At 52.8% G+C, this 27,869-nt stretch overlaps 1 protein-coding gene across 1 annotated transcript; it reads left to right on the top strand.

Annotated features, from left to right (window-relative positions):
- Positions 1 to 6,259: 6,259 nt before the first annotated feature.
- LOC140708975 (SH3 domain and tetratricopeptide repeat-containing protein 1-like) lies at positions 6,260 to 27,506 on the top strand. The gene is given in 7 exon segments (XM_073006222.1): positions 6,260 to 6,814; positions 6,817 to 7,185; positions 11,092 to 11,272; positions 12,443 to 12,599; positions 14,167 to 14,289; positions 18,885 to 19,105; positions 27,293 to 27,506. Coding segments are annotated over 7 exon segments (1,476 nt in total). The 5' UTR covers positions 6,260 to 6,603.
- Positions 27,507 to 27,869: the final 363 nt, after the last annotated feature.

The following is a 27,869-nucleotide window of genomic DNA, read 5'->3' as shown; positions in this document are numbered from 1 at the left end:
GCAGCTGCATCAGACTGTGGCGACAGGCGTGGTGGCTGCTGCAGGGCCTGCTGTCCCCACTGAGCACAGTCTTGCTTGCCGCTGGAACCTGGTCACCATTTTGCACCGAAAGTATGTAATTCTACGGAATGAAAGCCAACATGCTGGGAATGGAGGTGTCTTTATCACGGTGCTCTGCATATTTTAATCTTGGGTGGAAAGTATGGAAAATATGTGATACCTGTGGTTTGATATCAGAAGGACGTTGTGAACTTGACGTGGACTGAGGATGTTCAGGTGCAACAGGCACCCCAGCTTCATTAAATGAGACTTCCCCATCTCCCTGTCAGGCATGCACAGGTGTATGGCCACATCTTATGTGTTATCCTTATCTAGAGTGCGCCTTGTCGTCACGTTTAAAGTTACATGATGATATTCTGCCTCATAGAGTAGGTCCCAAACCGCATTCAACACAGAAATGCACTCTTGCTTTTATACATAGAAAGTGCTTTCATATACCAAGTGGGAGAGCAGTCCTAAAATCTGGGCTGGAATCACAGAAGGAAGACTTGGGGAAGCAATAGATTCCCTAATCCAAAGCTGGTTTTTGATGAACCTAGAAACAGGACCAAGAGAAGTGAATTTGCCTAAGGCCCTGACAGTGTCTCACGGTAGCATTTGAACCTAGCAGTTTCTTGACCTATTTCTTTAAATGATTAGTCATGCTTCCTCTGATTCCTATATAAACGTATTCCTCATTCATTCTTTTGTTTCAGTGAATTATTGCGGTGCTACCACGTAGCAGTATTTGAGTCAAAATGTGGCAGTGTTTATCCCTTTCCAAGGTTTTTAGTTGTACAGTTTGTCAAAGTTGTGCTAACAGTTTCTTGTTGGTTGCAAGGTGTCCTTTCAGAAGCCAATTGTGTGGTGTATTTATATTGCTTGTTGGAGGTAGTTTGGTTAGAACCTACTTTGAGTGGCTGGCGTGGGCCTGGGGGACAATAACAGCTGCCTGCTTCATGGGCAGAGATGAAGTAATTGCTTCCTGGGAAGTACCATCCTCCTGGCCACACTCTCCAGCCCATTTCCTTTGTGGTGGTTTCCTTGCATCTGCATGGTTCTGACTTCATGTGAGTCTCTTATTTTAGCATATGACTTCAGGCTGTGGGGAAGAATGGCCATTTTAGCACAGAGATGCACACAAAGGAACAACTGGCTAAATGTGAGTGAAGACATTCTTGGGGGGGGATTCATTTCTTTTATTCTGTAACAGGCAATCTGGGAAACATTCTGGACATGTGGCCTGTGGCCTGCACTGTCACAGCTCCTCCCTGCAGGATCGCAGATGTTTGGAGATTGTAGTGATAACTGTTATCATTGAGAATGCCATTCTCACAGGCTCTAATAAGTCAGGATTTATTCAGTGTGAATTTGTTAAAGACAACTGTATTTCTAGCCAAATCCATGGGAGATGTTTCTCCTGGCAGTGTTGCTGGGGGTATTCCCATGGCTTAGTCTTAGGGGAGCACACGCCTTTGAATACTGCTGAAGCTGTAAGTACCCAAAGCGCACCGGAGTACTTTTGCCATACGGGGTGTTAGTCACTGATACACGTCTCAGTCAGACCTGATGGATTCTTGACCCCTTCCTTTCTTAATTTTTTAATTTTTATTTTTTATTTTTGTTTTTTAAGAGCACAACCCCTCAGGTGGCCACCATGAATCTCTGGTGTTTTCAGTTGGCTGCAGCCTATTTGCTATCTCTGGTTCAAACATATTCGAAGTCTGATGATGCTTCCCTCTGTTGTTCTTCTGCTGTGTGACCTCCACGCATGCAGGGTTCAAGACTGTCAGAGCTGGGAGCCACCTTCACAACTACCAGGGTTTCCGGAACTTCCTTTATCTAGCCCTGGGGATGGAAGAGATGTCATCAGAGACGGAGGCTTATTAGGTTTACATGCCATGGATAACGAATGAGGAGGTTTTCTTTTATATAAGGGGAGCTTCTTATAATGTGCTTTAGTAGGGTAAAGAAGCTTTTGAGGTTTGCTTTCTCTGGAAAGATAATTTGTGATCCTGCTGTTGCTTTCAACAAAAATATCATTTGCATACCAGTGCATGTTGTATTACTGAGCACTGGCTGACAAACGGTTCTTAACTCGTCCTTCACTCCGCCACTGATTTTTGAATGGCATATGTGTGCCAGCTGTAGTAGGAACTTGCTAGACTCTAGAACTAACCCTTATGAAATAGGGGTCCTGGAGGAAGCAAATGCATATAACTATAAACGTTTGAGGGGATATCAGAGGGGGTGCCTATAGGTGCAAACTTCATTCATTCATTGTCCCATCTAGGAGGTTTTGTGTCTTAGCAGCGTGTTCCATAGCAACACATCCCTCTATCAAAATATTCATCGTATTATTTTGAAATTCTGTGCTTAGATGTGTGTTTTTCGGACTAAGTTTAGAACTGGTTAAGGACAGGCTATGGGGTACGTATTATATATATCTACACACACACATATATTTATATATATATACATTACCATTGTAAATATAGTATATATTTATATATATACTTATATATATATTTCTCCCTCTCTATATATACATACACACCACACACATACACACACACACTTCTACTGCCAAGCACAGAAAGTCAAAACTCGGCAAGGGTTCTTTTAGTGTTCATGAAAAAATAGATGTGTTAGTTGAGAGTGTCCTTAAGTTGCCAGGGGAAAGACAGGATGGATTCACAAAGGGAGATAATGTTTTTTTTTTTTCTTTGTTTAACTCTTGAATTCGAAATAATTCAGACTTATGGAAAAGTTGCAAAAATAGTACAGACAATTCCCATATACTCTTCCCTCAGATTCCCCAAACATTTCACCCCATTTGTACTTTCCCTCTCTGTGGATATAATTTTTTTTTTTCTGAAATGTTTGAGAGAGGAAGGTAGAATGCAGGGCAGGGTGAAAGGTGGAAGGAGAGAGGTGGGTTGGGAGGCTTTTTTTTTTTTTTTTTTTTAAACCTTCTAAGATGGAGTTTCGCTCTTGTCACCCAGGCTGGAGTGCAATGGCACAATCTCGGCTCACTCTAACCTCTGCCTTCTGAGTTCAAGTGATTCTCCTGCTTCAGTCTCCCGGATAGCTGGGATTACAGGCGCCCACCACCATGCTCGGCTAATTTTTTATATTTTTAGTAGAGGGGTTTCACCATGTTGGCCAGGCTGGTCTTGAACTCCTGACCTCTGATGATTCACCTGCCTTGGCCTACCAAAGTGCTGGGATTACAGGCGTGAGCCACTGTGCCTGGCGATTGGGAGGCTTTTGCCGTAACCCAGAGCGCTATGATGAGGGCTGGACCTGGTTGGAAATGATGAGGAAGGTGAGAAGTGGTTAGGTCTGGCACATATTTTGAAAGGAGAGTTTAAATGGGTTGGATGACAAGAGAGAGAAAAAGAAGTATTAAGGATGATGTCAAGGATTTTGACCTGAGTAACTGGAAGACTAGAGATGCTGTTATTGGGATCGGGAAGACTATGGGAGGAGTGGGTTATAGTAGGGGGAATCAAAAGTGTGTTTTCCGCATGCTAAATTTGAGGTCCAAAAAGCGATGTCAAGTAGTGTTGGCTGGGCGCCGTGGCTCACGCCTGTAATTCCAGCACTTTGGGAGGCTGAGGCGGGCAGATCACCTGAGGTCAAGAGTTCGAGACTAGCCTGATAATTAGTAAAATCGATGATTGATGTTTGCTAATTAATCATATTATTGCTTCTAATACTGCAGGGGGTTCACACCTACCTGTGATGTTGTTCCTAATATCTAGGGACAGAGAGCATGATTTTAGTTTTAATACCACAGTAGGTATACACTCACCCTGTGACACTGATCCTAATATTGAGAGGGGTAGAATATGACATGACTCCCAACATAGCAATGAATGGACAGCCACCCGGTGATATTGCTCCTGATATTCATGGAAGAAGCGTATGATATTACTCCCAATATCCCAGGGAGGGTACAGCTCTTCTGTGATATGGTTCCTAGTATCTGGAGGGGGAGAGGATGATAATAATTCCAGTATCGCAGGCTGTGTTCACCCACCCTGTGATATTGTTATTAATATCCTGGGAGAGGAAGATATGATTCCCCATAGAGCAGGAGGCGTACACCCAGCCTGGGATATTGTTCCTAATATCCATGGAGAGGAGAGGCTGATGTTACTCCCAATATGGCAGGGGGTGTACATCCACCCTGTGATATTCTTCTTAATATTCCAAGGCTGAGAGGTTGATATTACTCCTAGTATCTCAGACACCGTACACCCCCGTGTGATACTCTTCCTGATATCTGGAAGGGGAGAAGATGGTATTAATCCCCATATCGCAGGAGGTGAACACGTACTCTGTGATATCTTTCTTAGTATGCAGGGAGAGAGAGGATAATATTATTCCCAATATTGCAGAAGATGTACACGTCCCCCCGTGATATTGTCCTTAATATTCCAAGGCACAGAAGACAATGTTACTCCCAATATCGCAGAAAGTGTACACCACACAGTGATGTTGTTCCCATGATCCAGGAGGGAAGAGGACGATATGACTTTCAACCCTTGCACCCTGCAATGCTCTCATCCTGCAACACCGACACCAGCTCAACCTGACATGGGACCAGAGGTGCTGGCTGGGGGTGTTCATTGCTTCTCTGTTCTCCCTTGCCAGACTCAGTAGAGGAAGCTGAGACCGAGCAGCCGCAGGAACAAGGTAGGTTTTGCCCGTGGCTCAGGCTTCTCTGGTTATGAGCTGGGCTTTGGAGTAATGGCAGGGGAGGGGACAGAGGTGAGTACGGTGGGCATTGGATGCGGCTGTCACCCCTCTGTGGTGTGGGCCGGGGACTTGAGGGACATCGCCTGAGGTGGGCCTGAACCTCCCGTCTACTCTGACACTGGAGGCCGTGAGGTCCCACATTTCTTCCAATGAACATGCTGACCCCCGCCTGGTCCCCAACCGAGATGGGGCATCCTTTCCACTGCTGGGACCCACATGTAGCTGTGGGTTCCTTTTTCATGACCTGGAGAAGCTGCAGTTCACCCTGTGCTCTGCCTCAGAGATGGGAGGCCACACTGCCCTCAGCGGGTAGCAGAATTCAGAGCCTTAGGTTGCAGGGGCCTCAACTGAGGTCCCTGAAGGGTCTTCTCCTTCCTGAGGGGAGCCAGGGGGGAAGGGAAGGCTGTTGTAGGTTTGCCTCAGGGAGGGGGTGGTTCCACCCTCTGCCAAAGTCACTGGAGCAAAGGCACGTGGCTCTCCAGCTGCCCCGGAGGCCAGGGTAGTGGCTGGGAGGGGCTGTGTGCCTCTGCTGGGTGGGGGCGATTTCTTAGCTAATCTAGTGTAGTCAAGTCAGACATTTGCCTCTAAATCATATTTATTTATTTTTTTAATTCTAAGGCTTTACAGATGAATAAGGAGGCAGTTTGTATTGAACATATTTTTTGCATGTGAGCTTGAAACAGAGGGTCGGTTTAAAGCTAGGTTTTTCCCTTCCCAGTAATGCCTCCTTTCATCCCAGGTTTTCCAACAGGAAATGCGCTTGTTTGCTCACCTCTGGGAGGGGGCTTTGGCTAGGAATCCACCAAAGCCAGCAGACACCAGTGGGCTGCTGGAGCAGTCTGGCCTTTGTTAACCCTTTAGGAACCGTGGGCTTCAGGTTTTCAGACCATCCACGGTGAAGGTGGCCACAGGGGCCTGGAAGCTTTCCCATCCTTCCTGCAGGGATGGTCCGTTTCCCTGCACGGAGCTGGGCACATGGGTACAACACCCCTGTCCTGTGCCGTCGGTGGCTTTACCAATTTTGCATAGCAGCTTTTGAGCTGATCCATAGCTCTGATTGGCTGTTGAGGATTTCATGGATTCCTGTACCCCACCGGGGGGCCCAATATGCTGACAGAAGTTACATTTGTAGTTGTGGTGCTGCATATTCATGGGTCCAGTTAGAAGGCTTTGATTCTTTCTAAAGGGAAAGGCATCTCTGAGGGGTCACTGTTCTGACACAGTCTCCTAAAACCTTGCTGTCAGGTGGGCGACAAAACAGGACAGGAGGGTGATTTTGTAGGAGAGTCGGGCCACGGGCCTGCGTGTTCTCTCTGTCCCCGTAGTGCCGGAGTTCGTACGTGCTCCAGGCCCCGAGTTTGCGTTGCACATAATTCTTAAGGGCTCATGGCAAGCTGCGCCGGGGACACAGAGGGCAGGGATGGGGGGACCCTGCCCCCAGTGGACCAAGGACTCACTGCCGGACTCTAATATGTCTAGGTGTTTTTGTGACTTGCAGAAATACCTCCATCTTGTCTGGGCCTGGATCCACAGGAGACCCTGTCGAAGGTGAAGAATGTTCTGGAACAATGCAAGACCTGCCCAGGCTGCCCCCTGGAGCCAGCGTCCTGGGGTCTCTGTGCGGCATCCAGCAACGTGAGCTTGCAGGACCCCGAGGACCCCTCCTTCTTCTTGGAAGCTGAGGACGACTGGGAGGACCCAGAGGCCCTGAGCTCACTGCTGCTGTTCCTGAACGCCCCCGGGTACAAGGCCAGCTTCTGTGGCCTGTACGACGTGGCACTGCCATGGCTGAGAGGCATGTTCTGCAGCTTTAGCGACGAGGAGGAGCTGACTGAGTGCCTGGCACATGCCCGAGGGGCGGCCAAGAAAGCTGGCCTCTTCATGACCAGAGTCCGTGCCATCGTGGACTGCCTGGTGGCCCTGGCCTGGCTTCACGTGCTTCATGGACAGAGCCTGGTGATCCTGAACATCCTGCAGTCTGTCCAGGATGCAGTGGTGGCCAGAGAGGACCAGAGGGTGTAATGGCCAACATGCTGGCCGTGGCTGTGAAGAGGACAGGCCGGACGAGGCAGGCAGCTGAGGGCTACTACTGCGCCTTATGAGCGGCTTGGGACCTGGGCCATTGGAGGAACCAGGCAGTGGTGCTGGCCAATTTCGGGACCCTGTGCCTGCATGCAAGTGCCAGCAGGCTGGCCCAGCACTACCTCCTGGGGGCCATGCGGCTGTTCTCGAGGCTGCCCTGCAGGGAGTGTGGCCGAGACTTCACCCACGTACTCCTGCAGCTGGGCCACCTCTGCACCCGCCAGGGCCCAGCCCAGCAGGGCAAGGGCTACTATGAGTGGGCCCTTCTGGTCACCGTAGAAATAGGCCATGTGGAGAGTGAGTGCCCTAGTTCCTCCTGTGAGCCTTCTGGGGCCACTCGGGTCAGGGCTCACCTGGGGTTTATGATTCAGAAACAAGTGGTGGTTTTTCTACCATCGAAAGTGCTGAGCCATGTCCAGCAGCAGATGTTGGCAAGCGCCCTGGAGACAGGCGGTTCCCATGCAGGGCCAGGCCCTCTGTGGCCTACTGAGGCAGCCAGCTCTTCCTGGTTTGCCCAGGGACTATCCTGCCTTGAGCACTGAAAGTCCTGCATGCTGGGAATTCCTAGACATAACCCTGGGATCAAGGCAGGCTCGGCTGTGCTGGGACTTCGGGCCCCACCATGAGCCAGGCCCTGAACACCAGTTCTTATGTCCGTGTTATCTGCTTGGTATGTTGGCAGCCTGCGCACCTGTCATCCCACTTCACAGAGGACACGGGGGCGGGTGATTGCCCAAAGCCGCAGAGCAGTTCATGCAAAAGCAGCTCGTTGTGCAGTGTGCCAGGCCCCACCCACAAATGGGGCTTGTGGGGTCCTCGGGTGGCAGAGACTGAGCGTGGGAATGTGAGCTTCAGGCCACAGAAGCCACAAAAGGGTGAGTGGTGTGATGGCGGGGCAGCACTTGGCCCTGGGTTAGGGAAGCCTCTTTAGTCTAGAACCAGAGGGTTGAGAGCATTTAGTCAAGTAATAGTTGGTGGAGGAGAGGCTGGTGGTGTAGCCTGTGTGAAGGCCTAGGGGTGAGAGAGTGGGGGTGAGTGAGCGGGAGAGTGAGCGGGGTGAGTGGGGTGTGAGTGGGGGTGAGTGAGCGGGAGTGTGAGCGGGGTGAGTGGGGTGTGACTGGGGGTGAGTGAGCGGGAGTGGTAGCGGGGATGAGTGGGGTGTGAGCGGGGGTGAGTGAGCTGGAGTGGTAGCGGGGATGAGTGGGGTGTGAGCGGGGGTGAGTGAGCGGGAGTGGTAGCGGGGTTGAGTGGGGTGTGAGCGGGGATGAGTGGGGTGTGAGCGGGGATGAGTGAATAGGGGTGAGTGAGCGGGAGTGGTAGCGGGGATGAGTGGGGTGTGATGGGGTGAGTGAGCGGGAGAGTGAGGGGGGATGAGTGGGGTGTGATGGGGTGAGTGAGCGGGAGTGTGAGCGGTGTGAGTGGGGGTGAGTGAGTGGGAGGGGTAGCGGGGATGAGTGGGGTGTGAGTGGGGGTGAGTGAGCGGGAGTGGTAGCGGGGTTGAGTGGGAGTGGGAGCGGGGATGAGTGGGAGTGTGAGCGGGGATGAGTGGGGTGGGAGCGGGGATGAGTGAACAGGGCTTATGCAGGGAGGTGCAGAGTTGGGAGGGGGTGGGTTGGGTGCTGGATGGTGAGAAGCTCTTCTGGAGCGCTAAGCAGGGCCTGGGGCCTCAGGCTGTGGCTTGGCCTTTTCCCCAAGAGCACTGGGGAGCCATGGAGTGCTATCGAACAGTCACTGCAGACGGAGCAGTGAACGGACAGTAGGTGGGCAGGGCTGTCCGAAATCTAGGCCACAGAGAATAGATGAGGAAGTTGAGTCCAGGGAAATGGCTGAGACAAGGGATACTGTTGTGGGTCCCCTCTGTCTTGCAGCGCTTTGTCATGGCATAGTGAGACCACTCAGAGGTGCCTCCTGTGACCTGGACCAGAGCCCCAGGGGCTGTGACCAAACCTGCCCATTTCCAGCACAGGCCTGGCACCCACTCCTGGCCCTAGGAGGGATAAGATTTTGGAAAGGACCGTGTGAAGGGGCCCCGGTCCCACACATCTGCCCAAGGAGGGTTGGGGGGTTCAGACCCAGGCTTCTTCCCCAGGGACATTCTCTTACTGGAAGGAGACCCTCCAGGAACCCAGTGCCCCAGCCCCCACTGCAGCCTCCAGTGGCTCTTGGCACAATAGCCTGTGGTACCTCCTCCTACGAGGCCCTCCCCGGGGTGCTGGGGGATTCAGACTTGGAAATGCAGGCCAGGGAACGGGGATCATGCTTCCCTGTCTCCCCACCCTGCGCTGAACGATCGAGGAGACCAAGGGCGGGGCTGATACCCCACATGCTTCCTTGGGGTCATTTTTGAGTCACTTTCGGTAGTTTGTGTCCTTCTAAGAATTTGGCTGTTGTGTCTAGATGGTCTGGTTTGTTGGTGTACAATTGTTCGTAGTGTTTTCGTGGAATCCTTTTATTTCTGTCAGGTCGGCAATAATGTTTCCTTTTCATTTCTGATTTTAGAAACTTGGGTTTGTAATTTTTTATTTCTTCATTTTTATTAGAGATGGGGTCTCATCATGTTCCCCCGGGCTGGTCTTGAATGCTGGCCTCACGATCCTTCCACCTCAGCCTCACAAAGTGCTGGGATGACAGGCGTCAGCCATGGTGCTCAGTCTCTGATTTTAGTCATTTGTGTCCCGTCTTTCTTTCCTCGGTCAGTCTAGTGAACAATTTGTCAATTGTGTTATTTTCAAAAAACCCACCTTCGGTTCTGTTATCTCTTTTGTTTTTCCATTCTCTGTATTTTTACTTTCCATTTCCACTCTCACGTTTATTATTTTCTTCCTTTTATTCACTTTGGGTTTAGTTCTTTTTCTAGTTTCTCAAGGTGGAAGGTTAGGTTTTTGATTTGAGATTTTTCTTCTTTCTTTGAATGTAGACATTTACAGTTATAAATTTCCCTTTCAGCACTGCCTTAGCTGCATCTTGGAATTTTTGATACGTTGTGCTATTTTTATTTTTAAAGACAGAGTTTTGCTCTATTGCCCAGGCTGGGGTGCAGTGGTGCAATCTTGGCTCACTGCAACTTCTACTCAGGTTAGAGCCATTCTTATGCCTCAGCCTCCCGAGTAGCTGGAATTACAGATGTGCACCACTCCACCCGGCTAATTTTTGTATTTTTTTTTAAATATAGAGACGGGATTTCACCATGTTTCCCAGGCTGATCTCAAACTCCGGGACTCAAGCGATGCTCCTGCCTCGGCCTCCCACAGTGCTGGGATGAGAGGCGTGAGCCACCGCACTGGCCGGGGCTGTGCGTTTGTTTGCATTCTTCTCAAATTAGTTTTTGGTTTCCCTGCTGGTCTCTTTGACTCACTGGTTGTTTAGGAGTGTGTAGTTTTCACATATTTTTTGAATTTCCCACATTTCCTTCACTGTCGATTTCCAGTTTTGTGCCAGTACAGCTGAAGAACACCTCTGCTTTGGTCTCAGTCCTTCTCCATTCACTGAGGCTCGTTTTGTGGCCTGGCACATGGTCTGTCATGGGGAATGTCCCATGGGTGCTCGAGAGGACTGTGTATTCGGCTGTTGTTGGGTGGCGTGTGTGACAGATGTCCATTCGGCGTACCTGGTTTCCTATGTTAATCTCCGGAATGTTTCTGACACTAGAAAATCAGGCTTTGGGAGAGGCCAGTGAGCCTGTGGCTAGGGAGCCTGGTTGCATGAGAGAAGCATGTGTGGGAACGCCAGGGGCCAGCTTTGAATCCCATTCCCCCAACATGATGCCATGTGTGGCAGACGTGATGCTTGGCTTTGCTCTCTCAGGGTTCCATCTGTGACAGGGGCCACTTGTGCCCCTGGCCTCATCAGCTCAGGCTGAAGGCAGCCCTGATCCTGGCCAGAGGGTCTTTGTGAAGCAGAAATAGATGGCCTGGTGCAGGTGCCAAGCCCCTGCTCTTCACTCTGTGTCCATCCACAACCTCGGCCCTGGGAGTTGTAAAGAAGGCCGGCCTGTACCATGAGCATCTGCACCAAGATGTGCCCATGTCACAGTGTGCTTGGCGTCTGCCCTGGCACAGGTGCATGGCCTGTCTGCGCTCAGGCGCCCCGCCTATGGGGCCCAGGCTCACAGAGGTGTGAAGGAGGCAAGCAGGGGCCTCTGAGCCCAGCCAGCCTCGCTTCGATGCTGGGAGACTAACGTCTTCCATTTTGTCTTCTGCCCAGACCAGCTGCGGGCCGTCCAGTGGCTGTGCTACTTCTACAGCGCCGTCATGCCCAGCGAGGCCCAGTATGTCATCTACCACGATCTCCAGCTCTCCCTGGCCCGCAAGGTGGCCGACAAGGTGCTGGAGGGGCAGCTCCTGGAGACCATCAGTCAGCTCTACCTGTCCCTGGGCACGGAGCGGTAAGGGCTGGCTTTGCAGTGGTGGAGGTGGGGGCGGGCAGGGAGAAGGGCACAGGGAAGCTGGTCCAGGGCCCAGCAGCCCCTCTCCTTTTGATCATTTGGTGCTTTGGCATCAGATGCTTTGAGCTGGCCGGCCTGGGGTCATCCCAGGGCTGCTGCTGGCCCATGAGTCCCAGCTTGAGCCTCCCTTGTTGGGGCAAAGGTCACCTCAACCCCAGCAGAGGCAGTAGGTGCACTCTGGGCTGTTCTTCCTACTATGGTGGCTTTTGTCATCTTACCTGTGCCTGCCCCGAATCTTCACTCCTGGGCTTCGTCTGTCCCCTTAAATGTGACCACAGCAGCCACCTGTGGCTTCTCTCCCACAGAAGACAGAGCCAGTTGTGTCACCTGCTTCCCTGGGGCAGGGTTTCAAGGTCTCACATCCCATATTTGGCCTAGTCAGCTTCCCCCAAGCATCCTGACCTGGTGGGGTAACCATGGCCCTGGCCACCCCACCCATAGGGCCCAGTGACATTGCTGCAGTCCCAGCCCCTTGAGTGTTGGACTTACTGAGAGAGCAGAGAAGGAGCCAGATTCCATAGGGACCTGGGAGACTGACTGTAGTCTTGGCCTCAAGTTCACAGAAGGAAAATGGGACAGTGTGCTAGAGCCATGCTTCTCAAAGTGTAGTCCCTGGACCAGTAGAGCAGCATCCATGTCACCTAGGAGTTTGTGGCAAGTGGGAGTTCTAGGGCCTGCCCCAGGCCTGTGGAGCCGGAAGCTCTGGGGGCAGGGCCAGCAAGCTATAAGGACAGGCCTCCGGGTGACTGTGATGCCTGCACACCTTGAGAACCATCGACCTAGATAGCCTCTGAACACTAACGGCTCCTGGTGCGTCTGGAGAAGACACAGGCCATGACTGGGAGGCAGGGGAGATGGACTAGCACACTCCTCCTGCCACAGGGCAGCATGATGCTCGATTCCCTCAGAAGGATGTCCTTCATCTTTTCCATGCCGTGTGTGTTCACTCTGGCCATCCCAGCAGCCTGGGAAGGGCAGAACACTGCACACACAAGAGGGCCGTTCCCAGTCCCCACATGCCAGATTCATCTGTCATCAGACCCACGGGAGGAGGCAGACTGGTTCCAGGAGGATGAGAGCCCTTGTTCTGACACCTGTGTCTGATTCCAGTGATTCCAGGGCCTACAAATCCTCTCTGGACTACACCAAACGAAGTCTGGGGATTTTCATTGACCTCCAGAGGAAAGAGGAGGCACATGCCTGGCTGCAAGCAGGGAAGATCTATTACCTCCTGCGGCAGAGCGAGCTGGTGGACCTGTACATCCAGGTGAGTGGCAAGGGATGCAGGAGGACTCCTGTGCTGTTCACTCTCTGTCCATCCACCCATCCATTCACCCTTCCATCATCTATTTACCTGTTCATCCTTCCATCCATCCATCCATCATCCATCCGTCTGTCCTTTCATCCATCCATCATTCATCCATCCTTTTATCATCCATCTATTCACCCGTCTATCCATCCATTCACCTGTCCATCCACCCATCCGTTCATCCTTCCATCACCTATTTACCTGTTCATTCTTCTATCCATCCATCATCCATCCATCCATCATGCATCCACTCGCCTGCTCATCCTTCCATCCATTCACCTGTTCATCCATCCATCCCTTTATCATCCATTCATTCAGCCACCATCCGTCCATCTGTTCGTCCGTTCATCCTTCCATCATCCATCCATTCACCTGTTCATCCATCCATCATCCATCCATCATTCATCCACCTACCAATTGATCCTTCCATTCATCCATCCTCTCACCCATCCATCCATTCACCGTTCGTCCATCCACCCACCCACCAATCTACCTATTAATGCATCCCTCCATTCATCTATCTGTCTATTTGTTTATCCATACATTCGTCTGTCCACCATCTATCCATCCACATGTACATACATCATCTACCCTCCACCCATCCATACATTATCTACCCACCCATACATACACACATCATTCCACCCACCCACCCATCCATCCATTCATCCATCCATCCATCTAAGCATTCATCTATCCACACACCCTTCCATCCATCCATGTGTCTTCATCTCCTCATCCATTCATCCATCCATCCACTCATTCCTAAGCCACTGCTGAGCACCTGTTGTGTGCCTTTTCCCTCCCTCCAACTGGTTCCCTCACATCCTCCTCCGGTGGCCAGCATCTTCTCCCTGAGGGCAGAGGCGCGGCCCCTCACAGTGCACAGCACTTGCTGGTATACAGCACATCCTCAAATAATGTGACCACTCAGTTAACACACAGAAGAACTTGCTCCAAGCGACACGTGGCACATCTCCTTACAAAATGAATCTATCATAGTGGCTGTTTTCAGAGGCTTTCCGAAACACTGTGTGATCTGGTACAAATTGTGAAGCCCAGGAGCCTGGTGAAGCTTTCATTATTGAGCACCTGCTGTATACCTCCTTGAGCTGAGGAGAGGGATCAAGAGCTCATGGCCAAGAGGGGACCAGACCCACCCACAAACACTGAAACACTGCTGATGTGGCAGGGATGTGACAACGCAGAAAGGAGACAGGGGCTGGGCTCCCAGCAATCTAGGGGCCACGGAGACTGGTTTGAGTGCAGGGGGAGTGGGCTAGGGCTACCCCTGGTGGTAGGATTCACAGGTGTCGGGCTCCTGGGCTGCAGCTGCTCAGTCACCTCCTGGCACTCAGGTGCATCAGTTCATTGTCCTCATGCCAGTGGTGGGGGCAGCCTCCATGCACAGGGTCTGAAAAATGCTCAGGTGTACCTGTAGTGTGTGGGAGAAAAGAGGCTGGCAAAGGTGCGCGTAGCCACGTTGCTAGGTGTGGGTCTGGAGCGAACTTCTGTCTCCTTTCAGGTGGCACAGAATGTGGACGTGCACACAGGCGACCCCAACCTGGGGCTGGAGCTGTTGGAGGCAGTTGGAGACATCTTCTTCAATGGGCCCTGGGAGCAGGAGGAAGGCATGCCCTTCTACCGAGTGAGCTGGCCTGTGGGCTGATGTGGGTGGGCCTCAGTGGGGCACCTGGTGGTCTGAGGCATATGACCATGCCGCTGCCCGGGAAAAACGCTCGGAGCCTGGACATGACAATGGCTCTACCCTTGTACCTGATGACCTCAAGCAACCATGAGTGGGAAGTCCTGTCCCCATCTTCCAGATGAGGAAACTGAGGCTCAGAGAGGCACAGGGACATGTCAAAGGACACACAGCATATCAGTGGGAGGCCCAGGTCTGCATGTACCCCGAAGTGGGACGACTTCTCCTTTCCTCTGAGCTCACAGTGTGGCTCAGCCCTGGGCACAGATCAGTGTGGTGTTTCTAGAGCAGAGAGGAGTGTTGGCTCCCCCCAGTCAGACCCCCAGTGCTCAGGTGGGAGCGGCTGGTTTGAGGCTGTCGGGAGTAGCTGGATGGGCCTCAGGTGACTCTTCAGCCCCCAACTTGGGTGTCTGAACTATGTGTTATCCCACAGCACAGAGCTGTGTCGAGGTGCAGGAGTAGCTGGGGTGTGGGAAGCTCCAAGCACATGTTTGAGCTCTGACGAGGACGCTGCGCAAGGTGGGTGCTGTGGGAAACCTGACCCCACCTGCCTGTGTGGTAGGACCAGGCCCTGCCCCTGGCAGTGACTACGGACAACCGCAGGGTGGAGCCGCAGCTACAGCTGTGCAGCAAGCTGGTGGCACTCCTGGTCACAATGGAGAAGCCACAGGAGGGCTTGGAGGTTGCCCACATGGTCCTAGCACTCAGCATCACTCTGGGTACGTCCCCTGAGCCCCCACCCTGCCAGGACCCACACTTTGCCAGAGCCCAGCCTCTGGGTCTGCAGGCCAGGAGCTGAAACAGCTGCTGGATTTTCCTGGTCTCCTGTCCAGGCAGGCAGATCTGCCCAGCTGGCTTCCCCGTCCGGCTGTGGGGCACAGCCCGAGGTCTCTCACGCAGTGCAGAGCTCCCTGCCTGCCTGATTTCTGCTTCCTCTGCCTGTTCCCGCTGCTGACCACAAGGGCCGCCCAGTGTGCCCTCTGCCTTCCAGACATGCCAGGCATCTCGTTGGTCCCTGTATGTGCCAGGCTGAGTGGCACATTCCCTTTGTCTTGTGCCTTTCCCACCGTCATCAACCACATGACTCTCTGGCTGATAAAATCCCAGTTCCCCTTCCAGCAGTCTGCCCCTTAAGGCCAGGCATCCCCTGGTGCTGTGCCAGGGTCGTCTGTCCCCCTCCAGAGACAGCGAACCCTAGGCAAGCCACATGTCCCAGTGCCTTGTGTCCTGTGGACCAGTACACAGTAGGTGTGCAGCTGACTCCCCAAGGTAGGGGGCTCTGATCGTGACACACCCAGGAGGAGTCAGATGTCACATCTGTGGGTTGCCTGGAGCTGGGGTACCCGGGAGCACCTGAACTGCATGGGCTCCCCTGGTTAAAACCAGTGAGCAGAGGCAGGTGGCTATGTGTAGACACAGAGCTGGGCCATCCAGGTCCGACTTTGCCAAAGCCTCACAGTAGACAGGGGCAGGCCTTATTAATTCTGCTTTCCAGACAGGAAAGTGAGTCTGGGAACCCAGAAGGGAATGGCCAGAGCTGCCCAGGTGACCACAGGTGCCTGGAGGCAAGCCACGAGTGCTGCCTGGGGTCTGTATACCTGCTCCTGAGGGGCCTGTGCCCTGCCTGCCCCAGGGAGCCACGTCCTCACACCTGCCCCTTTGGCCTGCACCCCAGGGGACCGGCTGAATGAGCGCGTGGCCTACCACCGGCTGGCCACCCTGCATCACCGGCTGGGCCATGACAAGCTGGCGGAGCACTTCTACCTCAAGACCCTGTAGCTCTGCAACTTGCCACTGGGGTTCGACGAGGAGACCCTCTACTACGTGAAGGTGTACCTGATGCTCCGTGACATCATCTTCTACGACCTGAAGGTGGGAGGGAGGGGCAGGGCTCGGGGTGTTCCCAGTCCCCTTGGAGTGGGATCTCCACCCAGCCCCGAGGCCTGGGTTCCAGCCTTCCTTAGAAATGGCCCAGTGGCCGCCCTGGAGCTCTATGCCCGGCTGGAGGAGCCAGCAAGGTTAGCAGATACAATTCAGCTCCCAAGATGGCCAGGCCCCACCCTCAGGAACTCAGTCTCAGCCAGGGAGACTGACACATGAGTGGGCAATGGTGGCCTCTGGGTTAAGAAGGAGGATTGTAGTCAGGGAGGCCCTCCTGGAGGAGGTGACATCAAAGCTGAGTCTTGACAGTCAAGTGTCAAGGTGCATTTAACAAAGAAAATAGGGTCGGGAGAAGGACATTTCGGAGGACAGCATCATCCTCACATTGAATCCACGTTGCAAGATCCAACCCAAATCCTGGCACCTCCTCTAGGAAGCCTGCGCAGGGTGCCAGCCTGCACGGAGCAACTCCTTCCTGGAGTCCCGAGACACCTTGAATCTTCACATCACCCAGGAAGGGTGGGGTGGGACCAGTATCTTACCATTGGGTTCACAAACAGGGAAACCCCAGCTCAGGGCAGGTGCAGTGGGGCGGGGCCCCAGCCAGCCAGGCTGAGGCCTTGCTGGGTCGGGTGTGTCTGGAGGGGACGTGCTGTGCTCTGTCTGCCCCAGCCTTGCAGGGCTGGAGAGCTGGGACTGGCAGACTCAGACCTGGGGTGTCTCTACCCCTCTGCCCAGCAGGCACCGCCCTTCCTTAGCATCACACCGGCACCGCGTCAGTACTCGTTATGGGCTGAGGGGCCCGGGCACTCCAGTCCAGGGGCCGAGATCTTGGAGGCCTTAGAACAACTTGAGGAGCGGGGCAGCCCTAAGACCCTGCCCTGTATCCCCCACTGCAGGCCTACAGCGGCCCGATATGCCTCAGCCCAGTGCTGGCGACACCTGGTGGTCAGATGTGGTCCCTGTGGCCTCCCAAGTCCCAGCCAGACATGGAGGTGCCAGGTGTCAGGCCTAGGGGGACGCTGCTCACTGCTCAGGGGCTTGCCTGGGACCCAGGGGGACGGGCCTCCCAGAAGAGGCCTCTCTCTTGGTCAAGCCTGCCGCCCACTCCGCCTGTCCAGGAGAAAGGAAAGCGCCAAGTAGTACCTGAGAGGCCAAAGTCCATGGTTGGGGTCGGGGGACAGTGGCCTCCTTCACCTCCTTCCCATGCACAGCCCTCTGGGCCTCATCGTGACTATGCTGTCAGCGCAGGCCAGCTTCCCACAGGGAGGCCCCCTTGGAATTCCCCAAGGGCGGCTGTCTTTCCAAGGCTACACCCTCCTCCTTGTATAGGAGGCTCTGGACCCAGGGCCCAGAGGAGTGGGAGAAAAAGCCGGGCTGGATGGGACCTGGAAGGTTGGCAGAGAAGCAGGGGTAAATGGGCATCTTTGCCAACTGCCTCTAAAATGGTGTCCCCTTTAGTCTACACATGAGAGTGAGCCCTGGAATAGGGTGGATTAGGTGTGTCCTGGCTCAGCCTGCCACTCAGTAGCTGCTGTACACACTACAGGCAGATGAAAATGCGCACAGGCACACACAGGTGTGCGCACACACACAGGGACACGTACGCACAGGCACATGTAGAGACATATGCTTTGGCTGGCTCCTTCCTGTTTAGTTGGGAAGTCCCCACCCCTTCAGGAAGCCTTTGCCTTTCACCCCTGGCTGAGTCTGGGACCTCCTGGGCTTCCCTCTGCCACAGCCCGGGCCACCCTGTGTGGTCAGTGTTCACTCCCGAGGCCCTCAGACTGGGAGCAAGGACATTAGGCTCAGCCACGCACCCAGCACAGAGTCCAGTGTTCGGCTGGGCCGGGTGCATTGGATGAGCAGTGGCGGTGACTTGGGGCCTTCTCACGCCCCTGCTCCGTGTGTGGGGTGGGACAGTGAGGGAATGGACTGCTGCATCTTGGACTTTGTCGTTGGGAGCCATCTTGAGATGGTAAAGAGGGACAGGCCAGGCATGGGTCTTAGAGAGGTCCCTTAGGTGACCCCCATGTGGAGGAGGAGCCTGGGGAGAAGCCGGGTGGGGGATGGGAGGGTCAAGGAGGAGGTCTGGGAGATGGCATCCCATCCCAGCGATGGTGAGTTTGAGCCAAAGATGCATTGACAATGGGAGTGGATATCTGGGGAGTCACATTCTGTCAATATTTCAGGGAACATTGCCAAAGAGGACACCTTAGAGATGGTTTTCTACCTGGCCTGGCCCGTGGAGGGCCTGGAAATGGTCAGCATGGACAGGGGCCAGAGGGGAGCCTGGGTCACTCAACACTGTGCCCCTGCTGTGGCTTGGAGCCACGGGTCCTGCATGGAACTCTCAGAGCAGGCAGGATCTGCCCTGACCTCAGCCCATGGGGAAAGCAGCCACTGCCTGCAGAGAGGGTGGCACTGGGGCAGGAGGCTTGGGGTGAGTGGGGCGTAGGGACAGTCAGGAAGTCTTCCAGGGGTATCAGGGTCGTCCCCACCTCCTGCAGCTGAGACCACAGCAGTGTCACAGGCTTCGGGGTTCATGGGGTGAGCCAGCATTGGCTGGACATGTGGAATGACCTGGAGACAGGAATGGCCTCTGGGAAGATGGGCTCCGAGTCCCCCTTTTGCTGAGCATGGCCTGTCTCCTTCAGAACCCGTTTGATGCAGCCAGGTACTACCAGCTGGCACTGGCAGCCGCCGTGGACCTGGGCAACAAGAAGGCACAGCTGAAGATCTACACGCGGCTGGCCACCATCTCCCACAACTTCCTCCTGGACAGCGAGAAGTCGCTCTTCTTCTACCAGAGGGCCAGGACCTTTTCCACCGAGCTCAACGTCCACAGGGTCAACCTACCTCCTCTGCCACCCTGCGGGTGGGCCCCTTGGTTGACCCCAGCCAACCTCGCTGAGGACAGCATCCAAGGGAGTGGGTATTGTGCAAGGAGGATGGTCTCCTGCCTCTCCTGGTGTCTCCCGTGGCTCATTTTCTGGGAAATGGAGGAATGAAAGCAGGGTTCATATAGCAATAAATTTTTTTTTTTGCAATAACATACCGAAGTCCCCAGGGCATCCTTCCCTGTGTGCTTCCTGGGCTGGGTCTAGGGGCCAGCTCCTTCCCTGGTGGCAGCCCTCTGATCTTGGGGATGAGAAGGACCCTGAGTCCAACAGACCTGGGCCAGGTCACCATGAACCTCGGTTTCCTCGGCGGCCAGAGGGGAGATGGTGGTGGAACTCCCTGGGCAGGTCCCTGTTCTCCCTGCTCAGAGCTTTTACTGCAGGTCTCGTGCTGCTCTTGCCTTTAACCTTCAGGCCACTGTGCCCAAATGTGGGGGCTCCATTGAAGAAATAGAGGCACAGAGAGGTTAGGTGTCTGGCCCACCGTCACACAGCAGGTAGGGGCGGAAACGAAGAGCCCAGTACACTGACCACCACACCACCCTGCCAGCCTGCAGCCAGGAAGGTGTCCCCCATTACGACCCAAGGTCAGCTCCTGGAGCTCTCTTGTGGTGTCAGGAGAGCCACAGGCCAGTGAGGGTGGCGACGGGGATCCCTCACTTAGTGTCCTCTGCTCCCAGACTTGGTTGGGCTGAGCCTGGCCAGTCCTACCTCTGGCCACTGGTCAGCCCTGCGGGAAGTGAGATGCAGGGATTTCCGCCTGTGTAGACGCTGCTACCCAGTATTGAAAGCCTTATCTGGGCTGACCCCAGCCATCCTCACATGCCCCTCCCCTTCTGGCCCCCAGCCCTCATCCCAGAGCCAGGAATCCCAGGTTTTCCTTCTTGGAATCTCTTGGCCCCAGGGAACACAGTTCACACGGTCTCTTTGCCAGTTTACACAAGAAAACAGAGGTTCAGAGACTATGGGTGTCTCACTTGATTCTCACGTACACTGCACTCTCCCAGGCCCCTCTTTTAAACACTTTAAATGAGGTGACTTTCACATCGCATGCAACTATTTCAACGCGAATAATGTGGTGGCATTTGTGCATTCACAGTCCTGTGCAACCACTCACGCCATCTAGTTTCAAAATGTATTCATCTCCCCAGAAGAAACCTCCCATCCTCACTAAGCAGTTACCCCTCCTTGGTATCCCCCAAGCCCCTCGTTTAATGGAAGGGGAAACTGAGGCCCGGAGAGAGACTTGCCATTAGGCGGAGCTCTGATAATAAGGAATCAGGCACCCATCTGCTGGTTCAATCCTGGGTTGGTTTTCCACCCAGCAGAGGTGACAGAGCCAGGAGGTTCTGGGACCCCATGCTTGCAGCCAGAGCCCTACCCTGAGCCTCCCCAGCAGGGGGCAGCAGAGAGCTTTCCAGAACCAGCAGCGGGTCAGAGCTGCTGACAAACCTCAGGAAGACCCCAGATCGCTGTCTCTGTGGGTTGGGTTTGGGAATTGGAGAGGAGGCCGCATGATTGGAAACTTGAAGACAGCACGGCCTGGCTGGAGCAGCCGGAAGCGCCGTCACGTTGAGTGAGGACACAGACCTCCTGCCCGCTGGGCCGGGCCTGCAGCCATTCTTCTCGGGGTGGGGCCCGTAGGTCCGGGTTGCTCTTGGTCCCTGACCTGCCTCAGAGTCCGGGGGGCTTTGGAACTCTGCCTCCCCATCTCCACCCACCCTGGCTGGTGCCATGAGGGGCCTGGATCCTGGGATCCTGTTCCTCTTGGGCAGAAGAGACTGGGGGACCAGAGGAGATGATGGGTCTTCAAGCCCCACATTCAAACCCCAGCCCACCACTGACAGTCTGGGGGTCGGGATGAGGGAGTTGATGTCTCTGAGCCCCAGTTTTGTCACCACTAAAATGAGGCCGACATACTGGTGCAGAGTGCCAGCCCCCGGGCTAACAGAGACCTGTTTCCTACTGGCAATACCTCTTACTCCTAGGAACAGCTCCAACCACCACACACTAGGGAACACTCAACCCAGGCCAACTTGTCAGAGGCACGTGAACCAGAGCGACTCCATCTTGAATGGGGGCTGGGTAAAGGGAGGCTGAGACCTGCTGGGTCGCATTCCCAGGAGGCTAGGTATTCTTAGTCACAGGATGAGATAGGAGGTCGGCACAAGATACAGGTCATAAAGACCTTGCTGATAAAGCACGTTGCAGTAAAGTCCGCCAAAGCTCACCAAACCCAAGATGGCCATGAGAGTGACCTCTGGTTCTCCTCACGGCTCATTATATGCTAATTATAATGCATTAGCTGCTACAAGACACTCCCACCAGCGCTGCGACAGTTTACAGATGCCATGGCAACATCTGGAGGTTACCCTACGTGGTCTCAGAAGGGAGGGCAGAAATTCTCAGTTCTGCGAATTGCCCACCCCTTTCCTGGAACACTCATGAATAGTCCAACCCTTGTTTAGCGTATGATCAAGAAATAACCATGAAAAAGGGCAACCAGCAGCCTTTGGGGCCACTCTGCCTATGGAGCAGTCATTCTTTTTTTCTTTCTTTCTTTCTTTTTTTTTTTTTTTTTTTTGAGATGGAGTCCCGCTCTATTGGCTGAACTGGAATGCAGTGGCGTGATCTTGGCTCACTACAACCTCCACCTCCTGGGTTCAAGTGATTCTCCTGCCTCAGCCTTCCTAGTAGCTGGGATTACAGGCACCTGCCACCACGCCCAGTTAATGTTTTGTATTTTAGTGGCGACAGGGTTTTGCCATGTTGGAACAGGCTGGTCTCGAACTTCTCACCTCAGGTGATCCATCTGCCTCGGCATCCCAAAGTTATAGGATTACAGGAGTGAGCCACTGCGCCTGGCCAGAGTAGCCATTCTTCTATTCCTTTTCTTTCCTAATAAACTTGCTTTCACTTTATGGACTCGCCCGGAATTCTTTCTTACGTGAGATCCAAGAAACCTCTCTTGGGGTCTGGATCGGAACTGCTTTCCAGTAACAAACTTGCTTAACCTCTCAGACCCTTCGTCTCTTCATCTGTAACCAAAGACAAAGCCTCCCCCGAGGTTCCAAAAGTGTGGAGAGAATGCATGGGAAATGAGGGGCACAGATTTGGTGTGCAGAACCAATATCACAGACTGGGTGTCAAGCCACTGTCGTACTGGAAATAATATCATGCTCTCCCCCACAAGTTATGAGGAACAATATCCCAGAGGGGTGTGTACCTTCTCCGGTAGTGGGACTAGTATCATCATCTCTTCCTTTAGATGACAGGAACGAAGTCACAGGGTGGGTGTACACCCCGTGTGTTTTTGGAAGCAATGTCATTCTCTCCTAGGTTTTACGATTCACATCACAGGAGGTGTGTACACCCCTTGTTATATTGGATGGAGTCTCATCCTCTTTCAACCTGTATCTTTAGAACAATATCCCATAGGGGTTGTATAGCTCTTCAATATTGGTAGTAATACCATCTTCTTTCCTGGATATAAGAAACAGTATCACAGGAGGGGGGTACACCCCTTGCAATGTTGGTAGTAATATCATCTCTCCGCTGTGGTTATTAAGAACAAAATCCCAGGGTGGCTGTACGGTTCTTACGTTATTGGGAGTCATATCATCCATTCACCCCCCGGATATCAGGAACCATATCACAGTAGAGGTGTCCACCCCCTTCGATATTGTCAGCCATGTCATCCTCTTCCCGCCTGGATATTAGGAAAGATACCCCGGGGTTGGGGGCGGTGTAAACCCACTGCGATATCGAAAGTAAAATCAGCCTCTTTCTCGCTGAATATTAGGAACTATATCACAGGTGTGTGTGCACCTTCTGGGATATTGGGAGTACTATCAGCCTCCACCCCACTGCATATCAGGAACAACATACAGGGGGCAGGGTGGTTACACCCCCCGGTGATATTGAGAGCAATATTCTTGTCTCATCCCTGTACATTAGAAACTACAGCACAGGGGTCTGTACACCTTCAGCGATATTGGGATTCATGTTATCCTCTCCCCCACTGAATGTCAAAAATGATATCACAGAAGGGTGTACACCCCCTGCGATATGGCCAGTAACATCATTGTCTCTACCTTTGGATACTAGGAACAACATCAGAGAGGGTGTGCACACTCCCCTGCAATATTGGGCATAATGTTATCCTCTCTTCCCCTGGATATTAGAAACGATATCCCTGGAGGTGGGAGGTTGAGTACATTAAGAACAACATCACGGGGTGGGTTTACTCCCCCTGCGATATTGGGTGTAGTATCATCCTCTCTTGCCTAGGATATTAAGAATAATATCACAGGAAGGGCGTACAGCCACAGTCCCTGTGTTATTGGAAGTAATAGTGTCTTCTCCCACTCTAGATATAAGGAACAATATCCCAGGGTTTGTGTACATCCCTTGCGATATTGGGCATATTGTCATCGTCACCCAACGTGGATATTGGGTGCAGTGTCTCAAGGGGGTGTACACCTCCTTTGATATTGGGAGTAATATCATCCCCTCCCCACAGGATCGTAGGCTAAATATCGAAAGGGTTTTATAACTCGTGCGATATGGGCAGTAATATCATCCTATCCCCACCTGGATGTTAGGAACTATATCACAGGCGGATGTACACTTCTTGGCCTATTGGGAGTCTTATCATCCTCTCCCATCTTGGATATTATGAAAAATATTACAAACGAGGTGTACACCCGCTGAGATATTGAGAGTAATATTATGCTCTCCTCTTCGGGATATTAGGAACAATATCGCAGGAGGTGTGTGCAACCCCTGCGATATTGGGAGTAATATCATTCTCTCCCCTTGAATATAAGAAACAATATCACAGGAGGATGTACCCCTCCTGTGATACTGGGAGTCATACCATGTTGTTCGGAACAATAGCATAGTGGGTGTGTAAAACCCCTGCGATATTGCCATTAGTATTATCTTCTCCATCCCAGGATATACAGAACAACATCACAAGGTGATGTACACCCCTGTGATATTAGGGGTAATATCTTCCTCTCCCCGGCTGGATGTGAGGGAAAATATCACAGTGGAGGTCCAGGTCCCTTGCGATATTGGGAGTAATATCATCCTCTCGTACCCTGGATAGAAGGAACAAGATGATCGAAAGGATGTACACACACTGCGGTAGTTTCAATAATATCATCTTCTATCCCCTGGTTATTAGGAAAAACATCATAGAGGAATGTACACTTTCTGCGATATTGGGAGGAATATCATCTTCTACCCACCGCATATGAGGAACAAGTCTATTATTAATATTAATAAATATAATACAAATTAATGTTAATCATCGAGATTAATAATGACAATAAAGATACTAAATATTAATACTGATTAAAAATATTAACGATGAGTATTAATATTAACACTATTAATAAAATAAAGATATCAACAATTAATCTTAAATCAATACTGAGTGATGCTGGCAAAAAACGATAATATTAAAAATTAGTAACATTAATAAATGATATAATTATTAAACGGTAATTTGACATCATCTATTTAAAATAATTATCCATATTAATGGTAAAATTTTAATTGATAGTATTACTGATAATTATTACAATCGATTCTTGACGTTTAATAATTAATTATATCACTGTTCCCTGAGCAATACACTGAAGGTGTACACCCGTCTGTGAAAGAGTTCATTATTTCCAGAGGGGGAGACAATATTACTCACAATATCTTAAACAGGCTATGAGTCCACCATGGCTCCCAATAGCCAAGGAGGGGAGAGGGGATGGCTATTGGACCCCACCTCGCGGGGCCTCTACCTGTGCCTCAGCTCCCACCCCGGCACTCTCCAATCTGTTCACACAGACTGGAGACCCATCTATAAAAAACATAAATCTGATCCAGTCATTCAAAACCCTTTGCTCACTTCAAGTACACGTCAAGCCTTTCTCGAGAATCCCTGCTTCGCCTGGTTCTGACACCAGGTCCCACTGTAGCTCCAGCCACCCCAGGTCCTCCTGGGGCCTCTGGATATGCTGGCCGCCGTGTGCGTCACATTCAGGCACAGTGGTGGGCGGGAGAGCGACCCCCAAAGGAATCCCGGTTCCAATCCCTGCAACCTGGGACTGTTCCCTCATGCGGTGATAAAGGTGAATTCTGATGACTACCCAGGTGGGCCCTAAGTGCCACGACCTGCATCGGCAGATGAGGGGTGCAGAGGCTGAAGGCCCTGGAGCAGGATGCTGCACACCCACATGGGAGGAGGCGGCGCCAGGGAACAAGGCGTGCAAGGCCCGCAGCTCTGGGCACCTGAATGGGCCACGAGGGACTCTCCTGGAGCAAACACTCCGGTCTCAGTCCATGGCTCCTGCCCTCCAGAGCTGTGGGAGAGGGAGTATTATTTTCCAGCCCCAGGTGTATGGTCAGGGTCACAGCGGCCACGGGACACACACAGGCACCTTCCTCAGCTCTGACCCAGAGGGAAATGCCATTTCCTCAGGAAAACACCGCCTGGTTTCTAGGACCGCAAAGTTCCCTCTGTCATGGGCTCTCGGGGCACCTCATGTTCTCTCTTCATAGAAATCACCCCGGTGTCTCTCCCTGCAGTTACCTCGTGGTTATTTGACTTGCAGTCCTCACTAGGCTGCAAATTCCATGAGGGCAGGAACGGTGGGCTGGGCTCACACCACTGCACCATCAGCAGGACCCGGCCGAGCCCAAACAGCAGGCGCTCAAGAAATACTTGTCACTGAATGACATAAGCACAGTATTCCCCAGCCAGTCGTCTGTCCATCCGTCTGTCCAGGTCAAGGGCTGATCCTGCAGGATTCCCTAACCGGCCTCCATGGGACTCAGCCAAGAGTAAAAGCATGAAGTGGGGGTGTGGACTTGAGACTGGGAGCCATATGAGAGTCTGTGCACGAAAGTTTAACACCCACTGGGAAATGTTCACTTGAGTGCCTCGGATGAAATTTAAAAGCGCACTTTGTTGAATAAACACAGGCTTGATTAAACCATTCCAACCTATACTTCGTTTGACAGATTCTTTTTCTCCCAAAATAATTGGTTGATGTATTCAAAACTGAACACGGGCTCTAGTTAGCGGGCCACTTTGCATTGTGTAGAAGCCGAGGTGGGGAGAGAAACAGGCAATGGGAAGAATTCCTGTCTTTGTGCTTAGGAAGGACAGAGGACAGAAGCCCGTCAAGGGTCCAAAGAGCCCACAACTGCCTTCTTGAAGGGCCAGTGCAGATTTCTGAGGGTGTCACTGTTCCACCTGTACCGGCTCTCTCTCTAATTGCGATCTAAGACTTAAGATGCCATAAGGCTTTAAGACTTGCCCTTGGTGTTAGAGAATCCTGGGCATGGGAAGGAAAATGTGGGTGGGGCGTCAGGACCCCCAGAGGCACAAAGCCTCATGGGTTATTTTTCCAACTGAATCTCCCCCGCAGCCCACCCTGAGGTGGGGAATTACTGTCACTCATTCAAAGAATGACATCAACCACTTAATGGCAAAAGAATTCCGCAGGCAAAACAGCTCTCCCAAGAGGCTGATTTGTGCCCGAGAGTGTCTGAGTTCTGCTCCCGCCAGGCTGCTGCTGTGGGTGCGTGGAACAGCGCAGCCCTGACACCTGAGCCACGCCCCCGACCGTGTGCTCCTCTCATTGTAAACGCAGTGAAAGCTGGGATGGAAGAACCCGCCTTTGCTGGAGCTTAGATACAGCTTTCCTGAACTCTCTCCTCATTACCTAGATGGCATCTGAAGCCTGAATTAGCCTCTAAAAATAGCAAGTCACTCCAGCCGTGCCTCAGGCAATTAGTCAAAGTAGCACTGACAAGAAAAAAGCCGATCCCAAGCGTGGCCCTGTGTGGACAGCAGCTGTGAGCCGCACTCGTCAGGCAGAGCCTGTGACCTCAGCCATTCTTGCCACACAATGGGATGTGCCTGGCAGACACAACCCCCTGCAAGGGCACACACACGATCCTGCTAGGAAATTCCCTAAGGAGTCCCATGGGAGCGAGAGCCCAGGCTACAGTTCAAACATCACCGGCACGTTGCTCCGTGGGTGTAAAGAACTATAAATTGGTGGTGAAAGATAAGGTGGCGTTTGCTACAGCGTTAAGGTAGAAAAAAGCCACTGACTTCTCTGTGAGAACCACTTTGCTCTGTGAATCTGCAGGGAGGCTAGTTTTCCCATGACTGCTATCCCTCACGGCAGCCGAGCCTCTACTGAAGTCGGTGGCCAGACAGGGCAGGGGGTGGGGGTCCCGTTCCTGCTACAGCAAGGGACCCGCAGCAAAGCAGAGCCGCTGGCCGGGGTTGTGCTGCGCCACGTGTGGGGTGCGAGGGTGGAAGCGTGTGTGGACATCTACAAGGTGCTAAAGGAGAGCTAAGCCAGCGATGGCCCGAACCTAACGGCATTCAATGAACAGGGGACAAGCACGGGGCCCAAGAAAGTCCAGGGAACGAGCCTGGGCCAGCCTCTGCAAGGCCAGCACAGCACCAGGGAACACGACAAGGAGAAGCCCAGGAGAGAGATGGCCCTCAGCTCGAGTGGGAGGCACAGGAGGCTGCAGCCGACCTCACGGCCCCTCCGCTCCCTTCCCTGCACTGGAAGTCAGTTCTGAAGGAACAACCCGGAACAGAACTGCTGTTTTCCGAGGTTCTGTGCCAAGCTGAACTAAGGAGTCTCCAACAGGGCTGGGAGTTTTCACCGCAAACTCCGGAGGTGGTTTGGACGTGAAGATCTAAGGTAA

This window comes from Chlorocebus sabaeus, chromosome 18 (assembly GCF_047675955.1).
Source record: "Chlorocebus sabaeus isolate Y175 chromosome 18, mChlSab1.0.hap1, whole genome shotgun sequence".
NCBI classification, from domain to species: Eukaryota; Metazoa; Chordata; class Mammalia; order Primates; family Cercopithecidae; genus Chlorocebus; species Chlorocebus sabaeus.
The sequence above is the reverse complement of the archived record's forward strand: the minus strand, read 5'-3'. Positions and strand labels throughout refer to the sequence as shown.